This window comes from Macaca fascicularis, chromosome 5 (genome assembly GCF_037993035.2).
Source record: "Macaca fascicularis isolate 582-1 chromosome 5, T2T-MFA8v1.1".
NCBI classification, from domain to species: Eukaryota; Metazoa; Chordata; class Mammalia; order Primates; family Cercopithecidae; genus Macaca; species Macaca fascicularis.
The window spans coordinates 173814018-173828541 of NC_088379.1; the positions used below are offsets into that span (position 1 = coordinate 173814018).

A 14524-nucleotide genomic window follows, 5' to 3' on the forward strand; every position below is an offset into this window, starting at 1 on the left:
TTTGATTTTGGCTACCACAGTGGGGAGAGAAAAACCATCAGGTGGGGGCAGGGTTAGGTGGGTCTGAGCTCAGACTCTCCTTGGGCAGGGCCTGCTGTGGCCACTATGTAGTGGGGGAATGGTGGCTCCCAGGCCAATTAAGTTATGTTCCCAGGGGAATTATGGCTGCCTCTGCTGCATCATATAGGTTGCCAGGGAAGTGGGGGAAAGCTGACAGTGACAGGCCTCACCCAACTCCCCCACAGTCAACAAGACCAGTCTCACTCCCACCATGCCTCCCTAACTGCACTAGGATTACACCCAGGCAGCCAGCAAGCAGGACTGAGATCTTGCCGCATGCTACAAGTCTGCCTGCTGAGAAAGCAAGCAGGGTTCTCAGGCCTTGCCTCCCCACCTGCCCACACGTTCAGCTGCAGCTTCTGTGCTCATATATGCACTTCCCATTTGCCCCTCACCCCAGATTCTACCCAGGGAAGTTCATGCTCAGTCAAAATTATTAAAAAGTTCAGCTAGGAGCTTCCTTCACCCTGCAGCCCTCCCCAGTTCTGTTGGCTGCCTTCCCTTCCCCAAGGACCTCTGTGAGATAAGGCCAGGAATAGCTTCCCTGGGCTCGAGATGAGGACTGGGAGTGCCTACGGGGCTCTTCCTGCTGCTGCTTCTACTTTTATATTTCACTTGGCTCCTAAATCCATTTTGTCACACGCATCCATGCAAAGAGGGTCCACCAAACAGGCTTTGTGTGAGCAACAAGGCTGTTTATTTCACCTGAGTGCAGGCGGGCTGAGTCTGAAAAAGGAATCAGCAAAGGGTGGTGGGATTATCATTAGTTCTTACGGGTTTGGGACAGGCGGTGGAGTTAGAAGTAATTTTTTTGTGGGCAGGGGGTGGATCTTACAAAGTACATTCTCAAGGGTGGGGAGAATATTACAAAGTACCTTCTTAAGGGCAGAGGGGAAATCTGGGCAAGAAATATATCATCTGTGTAGAAACCTTTGCAATTTCAGGCTCTGGAGACCTCCCCTGACCCCCTTCCCCTGCGGCCTCCAGGCTGACACAGAAAGCGTGTGGAATGTGCCACTCAGGCACAAATGGAGTGCCAAGGGTCTGGGAACCCTGAGCACTCCTGCACCAGCAGCTGTAGCTCTGCCAACAAAGGAGGCCAGGTTCCCACACATATCCCCAGGAGAGAGGCTGCATCCACAGTACTGAGAAGCAGATGAACTGCAAGCATTGCCCCAACTACACCTCCCTAGGCAAAGCCCACTGGCCTGGGATCCCAGTGCAGCCACCCGACCCCTGCCTGAGCTCTCAAGCTGGTAGCAGCTCTGCAATTCCCTGAAACAGAGCTCCCAGAAGTAAAGGGCAGGCCTGCCACTTTTGCTGCTGCACAGCCCCTACCCCAACTGCTATCAGAATCAGAAAGGAGCAAAGAGGTTAAGGACCATCTTGAGCCTCCAGCACACCATAGTTGCCTTGCGGAAAAATTGGCCAGACTATTTTCCACTCAGGTTCCTCCTCCTGTTACTCCTCCTTGGGCAGGGCCTTCCGACTTGCCCCCAATAAGCCCCTCTCCCTGCCCCCCACACCCCAAGCACAGCCACCCCACACCCACTGAGCTCTCAGCTGGTAGCAGCTCTGCACTTCCCTAGGATGGAACTCCCAGTGGAAGGAGGCAGGTCTACCATTTTTTGCCACTACTGCAGCCCCTGCCCCTACTGCCCTCCGGCTAAGAATGGAAGGAAGAGCTTAAGGACTATCACAGGCCCCCAGCACAGCACAGCTCCCTTATAGAAAAGCAACCAGACTGTTTTCCACACAGGTCCCTGTCCATGTTACTCCTCACTACACAGGGCCTCCTGGACTGGGCCCCCAGCACAGCCACCCAGCCCCTGCCTGATCAGTCAGTGGCAGCTCTGTGTTTGCCTGGTGAGGACATACCAGAGACACTCCTCTGCCATTGCAGCTTCAGCGGTACTGCCCTAGCTGCCCTTGGGCTGAAGAAGGAAAAAAGAGCCTGGTTGCTTCACTGGTACCTCTAGCACATCACAGCCACCACAGGGAGAGGACCCAGTCTCTCTTCCCTGTGAGCCCCCACCACCTACTCTTCACCTGGTAGGGCCTCTGGCTTTGGCCCCCAAAGCAGCTGCCCCACCCCCAGCTGAATATTCCCATTCGCAGTGGCTCTGCATTTCCCAGGGACAGAGCTCCCACAGGCAACTGACAGCCCCTCTGCCACTGCCACTGCAGTGGTACTGCCCTTGCCACCTACCCTCAGGCTGGGGAAGAAACAAAGATCCTGAGTGCCTTACTCTCACCTCCAGCATGCAGCAGCCGCCCTATGAAGAGGCCAGTCTGCCTTCCCTGTGAGCCCCCAATTCCCCTGCTCATCATCAGGCAGGGACCCCCTAGCTTGGGCCCGCAACACACTGGGATGATTATTCTGATTGACAACGGCTATGTATATCCCTGTGGTGCAACCGAAAGAGACAATGAAAAGCTCCCTACCACTGACACTGCCAAGGTCCCCCCACTCTGCTGCCCTCAAGACGGAGAGAGAACAAAAAGTCTGGCTTGCCCCAGGGCTGCAGTGCCAAGCCTGGGAATGACAAGCTGAGGTCTGCAGCACCCAAGTGGGAGAGGAGCCCACACCCTCCTCTCCCACTTGAGAGGGGGTTCACTTGGAGCACTGAGAAGGCACATGACTGCAAATGGAAGGAGACGCAAAAAAAGGAGACGCAGGGCTGAGCAAGAACCTACCTACTGGCCAGTATGCTTAAACACATCACAGCCCTAACTTCAACACCAAAAATACTTTGCTAATCTACCCGCCTATGAAAACACAGACAACAATTCAGCCACAAATAGGTCAGCTGTGGTGGCTCACGGCTGTAATCCCAGCACTTTGGGAGACAGAGGTGGGCAGATCACTCAAGGTCAGGAATTCAAGACCAGCCTGGCCACCATGGTGAACCCTGTCTCTACCAAAAATGCAAAAATTAGCCAGGTGTGGTGGCACATGTCTGTAATCCCAGCTATTCAGGAGGCTGAGGCAGAAGAATCACTTGAACCTGGGAGGCAGAGGTTGTGGTGAGCTGAGATCATGCCACCACACTCCAGCCTAAGCAACAGAGCAAGACTCTGTCTCAAAAAAAAAAAAAAAAAGGAAGAGAAAAAGAAAAAAGAATTCAACCACAAATAAAGACCCTGCACAGACCTGGACCTCTGAAAACATCCAGAAATGAAGGCAACTGACTATAGTCAAGTTACACCACAGTTAAAGGAACATTAGCACCCACACAGATGAGAAACAGCCAGTGCAATAACTCTGGCAACTCTAAAAGCCAGAGTCTCCTTATTTACAAATGACCACACTAGCTCCCCAGCATTGATTCTTAACCAGAAGGCAACAGCTGAAATGACAGACACATAATTCAGAATCTAGATGGCAATTAAGATTATCAAGATTTAGGAGACAGCTGAAACCCATTCCAAGGAATCTAAGGAATCCAGTAGAACAATTCAAAAGATAAAAATATGAAAATAGCTCTTTTAAGAAAGAACTAGGCCAGTTGTGGTGGCTCACACCTGTAATCCCAGCACTTTGGGAGGCCGAGGTGGGTGGACTGCTTGAGGTCAGGAGTTCAAGACCAGCCTGGCCAACATGGTAAAACCCGGTGTGTACTAAAAATACAAAAATTAGCCAGGCTTAGTGGTGCATGCCTATAATCCCAGCTACTTGGGAGGTTGAGGCAGAAGAATTGCTTGAACCCAAGAGGCAGAGGTAGCAGTGAGCCAAGATCACGCCACTGCACTCCTAGGCAACAGAGTGAATGAGACTCAGTCTCAAAAAAAATAAAATAAAAAAAATAACCAAACTGAGCTGATGGAGCTGAAAACCTCCCTATAAGAATTTCATAACAATCAGAAGTATTAATAGCAGAACAGATCAAGCTGAGGAAAGAATCTCAGACCTCAAAGAACAGTTTTTCAAATTAACTCAGTCAGATAATAAAAAGAATTTTTAAAAATGAACAAAACCTCCAAGAAATATGGAATTATGTAAAGATGCCAAATCTATGACTCATTAGCATCCCTGAAAGAGAGGGGCAGGTCACACACAAAGGAAACTCCATCAGGCTAACAACAAACCTTTCAGCAGAAACACCACAAGCCGGAAGAGATTTGGGGCTTATATTCAGCATCCTTAAAGAAAAGAAATTCCAACCAAGAATTTCATATGCAGCCAAACTAAGCTTCGTAAGCGAAGGAAAAATAAAATCCTTTTCAGACAAGCAAATGCTAAGGGCATTTGTTACCACCAGGTCTGCCTTACAAGAGGTCCATAAGAGAGTACTAAATTTGAAAATTAAAGACCATTACTGACCACCACAAAACGCACTCAAGTACACAGACTATTAACACTATAAAACAAATATACTAATACAATCAAGTCTACATAACAATCAGCTAAAAACATGATGACAGGATAAAACCCACATATATCAATATTAATCTTGAATGTAAACAGGTTAAATGCCCCTCTTAAAAGGCATAGCATGGCAAATTAGATAAAGAAGCAAGACCCAAGACTGTATGCTGTCTTTAAGAGACCACCTCACATGGAAGGACACTCAATGCTCAAAGTTAAGGGATGGAAGATCTATCAAGCAAATGGAAAACAAAAAGGGGCAAGGGTTGCTATTCTTATTTTAGATAAAACCAACTTTAAACCAACAATGATCAAAAAGAAAAAGAAAGGCATCACATAATGATAAAAAGGTTCAATTCAACAAGACTTAACTATCCTAAATATATATATATATACACACTCAACACTGGAGCACCCAGATTCATAAAACAAGTTCACAGAGACTTACAAAGAGATGTAGATAATCACAAACTAATAGTAGGAGACTTCAACATCCCACCGGAAGTACTAGACAGATCACTGAGGCAGAATACTAACAAAGATATTCAGGATCTAAACTTGATACTTGACCAAATGAACCTGACATCTACAAAACACTCCATTCAAAAACAACAGAATATACATTCTTCTCATCTGCACAAGGAACATACTCTAAAACTGACTACACACTCGTTCATAAAGCAATTCTCAACAAATTCAAAAAACCAAAATCATACCAACCACACTCTCATACCACAGCACAGTAAAAACAGGAATTAATACCGACAAGATCTTTCAAAACGTACAATTAAATGGACATTAAACAATTTGCTCCTGAATGACTTTTGGGTAAACAATGAAATTAAGGCAGAATTCAAGAAATTATTTGAAACTAATTAAAACAAAGATGCAACATACGAAAATCTCTGGGACACAGCTAAAGCAATGTCAAAAGCAAAGTTTACAGTACTAAATGCCCACATCAAAAAGTTAGAAAGACCTCAAATTAACAACCTAACATCACACCTAGGGAACTTGAAAAACAAGAACAAATCAACTCCAAAGCTAGCAGAAGAAAAGAACCAAAATCAGAGATAAACTGAATGAAATAGATGAGAAAAGCCACTCAAAAGATTAACAAAACCAAAAGTTGGTTCTTTGAAAGAATAAATAAGATTGATAGACTGCTAGCTAGACTAATTTTTTTTAAAAAGGGAAAAGATTCAAAGAAACACAATCAGAAATGACAGACGGGACATTACCACCAACCCCAAAGAAATTTTTTTTAATCCTCAGAGACTATTACAAACACCTCTATGCACATAAACTGGAAAACCTAGAATAAATGGATAAATTCTTAAACATACTATCTTCCAAGATTGAACCAGCATGAAACTGACACCCTGAACAGACAAATAACAAACAGTGAGTAAATCAGTAATAAAAATCTTACCAGCTAGAAAAAGCCCTGGACAAGAAAGATTCACAGCTGAATTCTACCAGATGTAAAAATATCTGGTACCAATTCTACTGAAACTGTTCCAAAAAGTCAAGAAGGAACTCCTTCCTTACACATTCTATGAGGCCAACATCCTTCTCATACCAAAACCTGGCAAAGACATAATGAAAAAAAGAAAACTTTAGGCCAGTGTCTCTGATGAACATAGATGCAAAAATCCTCAACAAAATACTGGCAAACCAAATCCAGCAGCACATAAAGAAGCTAATCCACCATGATCAAGTAGGCTTTATTCCTGGGATGCAAGGTTAATTCAACATACACAAATCAATAAATGCGATTATCACATGAAAAGAACTAAAAACAAAAACCACATAATCTTCACAAGAGACAGAGAAAAGGCTTTAGGTAAAATTCAACATCTCTTCATCTTAAAAACCCTCAACAAACTAGGCATTGAAGGTACATACCTCAAAATAATAAGCCATCTAAATAAACCCATAACCAATATCATACTGAACAGGCAAAAGCTGGAAGCATTCCCTTTGAGAACCGCAACAAGACAAGGATGCCCACTTTCACCACTCCTATTCAACATAATATTAGAAGTCCTAGCCAGAGCAATCAGGCAAGAGAAAGAAATAAAGTGCATTCAAATAGGAAGAGGGGAAGTAAAACGATCTCTCTTCACAGATGATGTAATGCTATACTAGAAAACCCTATCGTCTATGCCCAAAGGCTCCTAGGTCTGAAAAACATCTTCTGGAAAGTTTCAGGATACAAAATCAATGTACAAAAGTCAGTAGTAGTTCTCTATACAAATAACATCCAAGCTGAGAGTCAAAAAAAGAATGCAATTCCATTCACAACAGCCACAAAAATAAAACACTTAGCAAAACAACTAACCGGAGAGGTAAAACAACTCTACAATGAGAATTATAACACACTGCTGAAAGAAATCAGAAGCAACACAAACAAATGAAAAAAAAAAAAACTCCATGCTCATGGATAGGAAGAATCAATACTGTTAAAATGGCCATACTGCCCAAAGCAATTTACAGATTCAATGCTATTCCTATCAAACTACCAATGACATTTTTAACATAATTACAAAAATCATTCTAAAATTCATTTGGAACCAAAAAAGAGCCCAAAGAGTCATAGCAACAGCAATCCTAAGCAAAAAGAACAAAGCTGGGGGCATCACACCACTCAACTTCAAAATACACTAAAAGGCTACAGTAACTAAAACAGCATTGTACTGGCACAAAAACAGACACACAGACCAATGGAACAGGTTAGAGAACCCAAAAATAAAGCCGCACACTTAAAACTATCAAATCTTCAACAAAGTCAACAAAAAAAAGGCAATGGGGAAAAGACTTCCTATTCAATAAATGGTGCTGGGATTACTGGCTAGACGTATGCAGAAAATTGAAACAGAACCCCTGCCTTTCACCATATACAAAAATCAACTCAGGATGCATTAAAGACTTAAATGTAAAACCTAAAGCTACAAAAACCCTAGAAGAAAACCTAAGAAATACCATCCTGGACATGGGCCCAGGTAAAAACTTCATGACGATTCTAAAAGCAAATGCAATAAAAACAAAAACTGACAAGTGGAACATGATTAAAGAGTTTCTGCATAGCAAAAGAAACTATCAACAGAGCAAACAATCTACAAAATGGGAGAATATATTTGCAAACTATGCATCCAACAAAGGTCTAACAAGCAGGATCTATCAGGAACTCAAATCAACAAGCAAAAAACAACATTAAAAAATGGTCAAGGACATGAACACACATTTCTCAAAAGAAGACATAAGTGCAGCCAACAAGCATATGAAAAAATGCTCAATATCACTAAACATTAGGGAAATACAAATCAAAATCACCATGAGATACCATCTCACACCACTCAGATTGGCTATTATTTAAAAAGCCAAAAAACAACAGATGCTGGTGGTTGTGGAAAAAAGAGAACATCTATACACTGCTGGTGGAATATAAATTAGTTCAGCCACTGTGGAAAACAGTCTGGAGATTTCTCAAAGAACTTAAAATGGAACTGCCATTTGACTCAGCAATCCCATTACTGCATATATTCCCAAAGGAATATAAATCATTCTACCATGAACACTCATGCCCTCATTGCAGCACTGTTCACAACAGCAAAGACATGGAACCAACCTAGATCCCCATCAATAGTGGACTGGATAAAGAAAATGTGGCACATATGCACCATGGAATACCACACAGCTACAAAAAAAAATTAGACCATGAGATCATGACGTTTGCAGCAACATGGAGCTGGAGGCCATTATCCTAAGTATCCTAATACCACACGTGAAAACGTGGCATTTGGTTTTCTGTTCCTGCATTAATTCATTTAGAGTAAGTTGGAGCTAAACACTGAGTATACACGGACACAAAAAAGGGAACAATACACACTGGGGCCTACCTGAAAGTGGAGGGTGGGAGGAGGGAGAAGATTGAAAAACTACCTATCAGGTATTATGCTGATGACCTGGGTGACAAAACTATCTGTACACCAAACCCCTGTGACATGTAATTTACCCATATAACAAACCTACACATGTACCCCTTAAATCTAAAATAAAAGTTGGAAAGGAAAAAACGAAAATATCCAAAAACAATATTTTTGGGGGGAAAAAAAACAATAAAAACAAAAATAATGCAAATAAAAAACAATATAACAGCTATTTTCATTGCATTAGATATTGCAAGTAATCTAGAGATGATGTAAAGTATACGGGAGGATGTGCATAAGCTATATGCAAATACTACATTTTATGTAAGGGACTTGAGCATCCACAGATTTTGGTATCCTCAGAGGATCCTGGAACCAGTCCCCAAAGATACTGAGAGCCAACTGTAGTCTAACTTTAGTTCAACAATCCTTGCCTCAGAGAAGTCATTCCTGACCTTTTAGAATAGGTCAAATTCCCCTAATTACTTAACAGCAACAAGAGCTTCTCATTTTTGTAATGCCTATTTTGGTTGCAATTTTACATGTATGTGATTAAGTCTGCTTGACCCCACCATACTGTATTACTCTGTGAGCTCCAGAAACTTAAGAGTTCATTTTTTTGTTGTTTTTTTTCTCACCATTCTACCTCCTATGACAAGGAGTGTTACATATGTAGTATGCATAAATATTTAGTGAATGAATAAACAATCTGAATCCTTAAGAACTTTTCCTGGCCAGGCCATAGTGGCTCATGCCTGTAATCCAGCACTTTCGGAGGCCAAGGCAGGAGGACCACTTGAGGCCAGGAGTTCAAGACCAGCCTAGGCAACACAGTGAGACCTTGTCTCTACAAAAGTAAAATTAAAAAATTAGCCAGGCATGGTTTACTAAATGCTTTAATGCTTGCTTTCACTTTATAACTGAATTTGCAAAGTGAATCAACTATTTTCTCTTAGGCAGTATGCTTTCAGTTTGAGTAATTGTTAATACCAGCAATTTAATTAGAAACCTTTGGCCTAATAATCCAAATGGATTCCTAAATCCATGGCTTACTAAATATTTTACTAAATATTTTTTTCTCACCATTCTACCTCCTCTGACAAGGAGTGTTACATATGTAGTATGAATAAATAAATATTTTGTGAATGAATGAACAATCCGAATCCTTAAGAACTTTTCCTGGCCAGGCCATGGTGGCTTATGCCTGTAATCCAGCACTTACTAAAATATTTAGTAAGCATTCAATACCTGTTGTCTCAGCTACTTGGGAGGCGAAGGCAGGAAGATCATTGGAGCCCAGGAGCTGGAGACGGCAGTGAGCTGTGATCATGCCACTGTACTCCAGCTGGGGCAACACAGCAAAACCCTATCTCAAAATAAATCAATTTAATTAAATAAATTAAAAAGTGTCTTAAATGTATCTCCACATTTCCCTCACCCTATCACTTATTACAATTTCCAGGGAGGGGGCTTCTGATGTATGTTTAAAATTTATTTTTAAAAATATTCTCCAGGTAATACTGATACCATCTCCATTTGGATTATTAGGCCAAAGGTTTCTAATTAAATTGCTGGTATTAACAATTACTCAAACTGAAAGCATACTGTCTAAGAGAAAATAGTTGATTCACTTTGCAAATTCAGTTATAAAGTGAAAGGAAGCATTAAAGTCGCATAAAAAGCCAGAGGAATGTGACCAAGAAATATTCCAAGATATGAAGTGAGAGTCAGAACAGATTTATCTCAATGATTTCCCCAACCATGGCACAATGTAATGACTAATGAATATTTTACTGCATATATCCAATATATTCAGAGATAAGTAGGCAAGGTGTGGGTATCAAAACAAATACAAAATATTTAGTAAGCACTTAATATCTGTTGAATTACTTAATTAGTTAAATGAAGGAAAACAGTATGGTCTCTTCCCTCAAAAGTTTTACAATGTAATTGAAAGACAAATTTTTAAACTCTTATAGTTGCAGACAAAGATAAAATTAACATTAGAAAGTTTAAAATCATTAAATACTTTATTTAAGAATAGTATGTTTATCAAGTTAGGACAGTGGTATCATTTCTCAATTTACACATTCCTTTTGAAAATCTTAGAAAAAAATATTTCACCAATGTAAGGCACAACTCTTGAATATGCAGCGTAGTCTTCTCTTTATTCTGAATAACAGAAGCATGTAAATTAAATTATCCTCTTTGCACAACTATTCCCCCAAAACTAATTTATAACATATAATTATCTCCCTAAAAAGCAGTTACAAACCATAAATTGAATATGAATATGAAAAATGGCACAAATTTTAAAGCCCTCCATGCAAAAAAAAAAATTAATACATTGGCTTTACCTATAAACCTTATTTTGTTAATGCTAAGCACAGAACCCTTATGGGCTTATAAGAGTCTGCAAACAGCTACAGATGAGTCTTCTTGTTAAGAATTCATTCAATGCTTCTCAGAATAGCAGATTTTAAAAAATGAATTCACTGAAGTTTTCTCAAACCTCTGAAAATAAGGCAACAGTTCACAACTGATTTCAGAAATAGAATGTAAGTATTAAATTAAAAATTCTACTAGGTCAGTGCGAGTAGATGGATTCACCTGAAGTGGAGCAGTGAAGGTTTATTTTACCTCTTTCAAGATCTCTCCGTATATTCCACCAGTTTGAGATAGGCTGGGGGAGGAGGTGGAATAGCTTAAAAGGTTTTATTTCTTATTTTAAAGTATAAAAACATACACTTAAAGGCTAAACCTATCTATAATCTACATCTTCATGTCAGCAAAAGATACTGCTTTCTACCCAAATCACCAATTGAATCAGCCTTGCTCGTTATTTCAGAGCATAAGGTGTCCAGAGAAGAAACTCAAGACTGAATGGACTGCCATAATGGGGAAGTACAGGTAGACAAAGGCCAGCAGGTGAGACAGCATTAGAGAAACTATCTACTATGTCTGAATAAGCTCTCCTACCTTACAAGCATCAGCTACTACATTTGAAACCATCCTGAGTGCTGCATTTCCTATATGTGCCCAGACTTGGCAATGCCCGATAAATTCTGTATGTTACCATGTCCTGCATTTAATAGATAATTTGTTTAATGATACTCACACTTAATTGACTTTCTCATATCCTGAGTAGATTAATCTTAGAAAACTATTTCAAAGATAAATTTAAAATAATTAAAATAATTAAGGAACCCAGAATCTTGATTTAGAACACTGCTTTGACTTTTGTTATTACTTTGCATTTATTAGTATATCCTATTCATAATCTTGCACTTTCAATATAAAATTAAATATTTACACAATTACATAAAATAATTGCCAACTCCAAATCAACATGAATGGAGTGACACTGAAAATATCATACTATTCCCCATAAAAGAGTTCAGTGCAAAATAATCATTACCTGGTATTTTACATTCGGTTTGTGTCTTTATCTCTACTCCCAGGCAAATATTCTCACTTAAGACCCAGTGCTTTAACTGCTTCTTGTAAAGACACTGAATTTATTGTTATTGCAAATTTATTTATTACTTATGGTTATTCATAAAGAATTTATTACTTTCTAGAATTTTGGGATAAGCATCATAATCACTAATGCAAAATACTCTTAATTTTTTAAATGTTATATTTCTGTTTTTAAATATTAATAGTGCACTATTCTAAGTTCTTCATGAATAAAAAACACGTCCCAAGTTCATGAGATCTACGCAGTTCACTACTGTACCAGGTATTAAAACCTTAAGATAAGGGCTAATCCTCATCACTTATGAGAATTTCTCAAGAATGGGTCAAATGCGCCACATTTAAATTTGCAGATTATTTTGTCCAGCTGCTCAATCAACAGAAATACCACTCAAAGAAATCAATTCTAAATTAATGTCTTTAATGAACACTATGTTTTGCAACTTGTATAAAAACTGATCACCCAAGCACAGATAAAAGGAATATATTTATCGTTAGTGGGCCTGCTAAAGTATTGACAATCAGTGTCCTCTAAATACTCTTATTTTGGCAATAGCCCATAAGCTTAACTTTTAGAAAATTTAGCTTGATACAAGAAAATAATTCATCATAATTAGACAATATAATTTTTCTACTTTTGAGGCAAAATATATAAATCAGTACTTGTCTACATGACTTGCAAAATGTCTATATACTAAGATTGCTACAGTCTATAAGGTAACCGAAGTTAAGTGATACATACCCTTTAGAAAATACAATTTGTCTGGGGGGATGGTTGCACATATATTTAAATATGTTAAAACCACTGACTTGTATATTTTAAATGTGTAATTTATATGGTATGTGAATTGTATCTCATGAAGGCTTTTTAAACAAAACAACACTGCTGTAACTTAGACCAAAAAAAAAAAAAACTTGTCACACATTGTTCTTTTCAGACATATTTTTATAAAGACAGAAATTAACATTTGTAGCATCAGCAAGTTTGATTAGCAAATGTTACCCATGTAGCCATAATTGTCTAATCTGTAGCCAAAGTGTGCCCCTGATGCTAACCACCCCTATAACTGAATAATCTATAAATTACAAAATGAGTTGTAATCCCCCATCCACTACCAGAACATGCCCTGTAACATATGGTGATTCTAAAAGAAACACAACCGCATGTGCCACCTCAATAGTTTCTCCAAACCTTCCAAGAGGAATTTTTTTCTTTAAATGTTCTTCTTTCAAGTCTTTTGTCATATCTGTGTGTACGAATCCTAAAAGAGAAATGTTTGTTTAGTTGAAAAGGGTACACACTAAGACATCTGCTGAATTTCAAAAAAACATAATGAATTTGTTTCTGAAAATTTTAATTTGAAATTATTTTTAAAAAAAAAATTTTTTTTTTGAGACAGGGTCTTGCTGTCACCCAGGCTAGAACACGGTGGTGCAAAGATGACTCATTGTAGCCTGGACCTCTGGGGCACAAGTGATCCTTTTTTTTTTTTTTTTTTTTTTTTATTATTATTATACTTTGAGTTCTAGGGTACATGTGCGTAATGTGCAGGTTTGTTACATATGTATACTTGTGCCATGTTGGTGTGCTGCAGCCATCAACTCGTCAGCACCCATCAACTCGTCATTTACATCAGGTGTAACTCCCAATGCAATCCCTCCCCCCTCCCACAAGTGATCCTCTTGCCTCAGCCTCCCAAGTAACTGGGACTATAGGCGTGCACCACCACACTCGGCTAGTTTTTGTACTTTTTGTAGAGATGGGGTTTCGTCATGTGGCCCAGGCTGGTCTCAAACTCCTGGACTCAAGGGATCAGCCCACCTCAGCCTCCCAAAGTGCTGGAATTACAGGCATGAGCCACCATACCCACCCTATAATTTGAGATTATTAGTAATCCTTGTTTATAAAATAGTTTTGTTGGCTGGGTGCGGTGACTCACGCCTGTTATCCCAGCACTTTGGGAGGCCAAGGTGGGCGGATCACCTGAGGGGAGGAGTTCGAGACCAGCCTGCCCAACATGGTGAAACCCCGTCTCTACTAAAAATACAAAACACTAGCTGGGTGTGGTGGCAGGCGCCTGTAATCCCAGCTACTCAGAAGTCTGAGGCAGGAGAACTGCTTGAACCTGGGAGGCGGGCAGAGGTTGGAGTGAGTCTAGATTGCGTCACTGCACTCCAGGCCTGGGCGACGAGCGAAACTCCATCTCAAAAAAAGCAAAACAAAACAAAATAGTTTTGTTAGTAATCAAGACACCAAGCCTATATTTTTATACAATTTAACTCAATGAATATTTACTGGACACTAAAATATCTGATCCCCAAGTATCTGGCCCACCTAGCAAAATGTAAGTAGGTAGATACAAACATGAATGAAACAAAATTCCACTCTTTGGGGAACCTATGATTTGTGGAGGAAATGGTCACTTGCACACCCGATTATGATGTAAGAAGTCTGGTGAATATCCTGATAGAAGTATACATAAAATACCACAGAATAGATTAATTTTCACTAAGGCAGGGATAGAAGAGAGTGGAAAGTAGTGTCAAGGGAAGGAAGGCATCACAAAAGTGGACACATGAATTGATTTGGTAGCTGATGATTAGAAAGGCCGGCATTTCCCACATCCGTATTTTAAAATCTTATGATCATATCCAATTCTGATACAAGTAAACACAGAAAATTCAA

The 14524-nt window shown here is 39.9% G+C and overlaps 1 protein-coding gene across 8 annotated transcripts in view; it reads right to left on the reverse strand.

Annotated features, from left to right (window-relative positions):
* The window catches only part of CBR4 (carbonyl reductase 4), a 149656-nt gene that overhangs the window by 115935 nt on the left and 19197 nt on the right, over positions 1–14524 (reverse strand). For 3 of the 8 annotated variants that reach the window (XM_005556265.3, XM_074040752.1, XM_065545677.1), the window contains exon 5: positions 10373–13100. The exons of the other annotated variants lie outside the window; for them this stretch is intronic. In XM_005556265.3, coding sequence (XP_005556322.1) covers positions 12922–13100 — 179 coding nt within the window. In that variant the 3' untranslated portion in view covers positions 10373–12921. Of the gene's footprint in view, positions 1–10372; positions 13101–14524 lie in introns of those variants that run through there. 8 annotated transcript variants of the gene reach the window in all.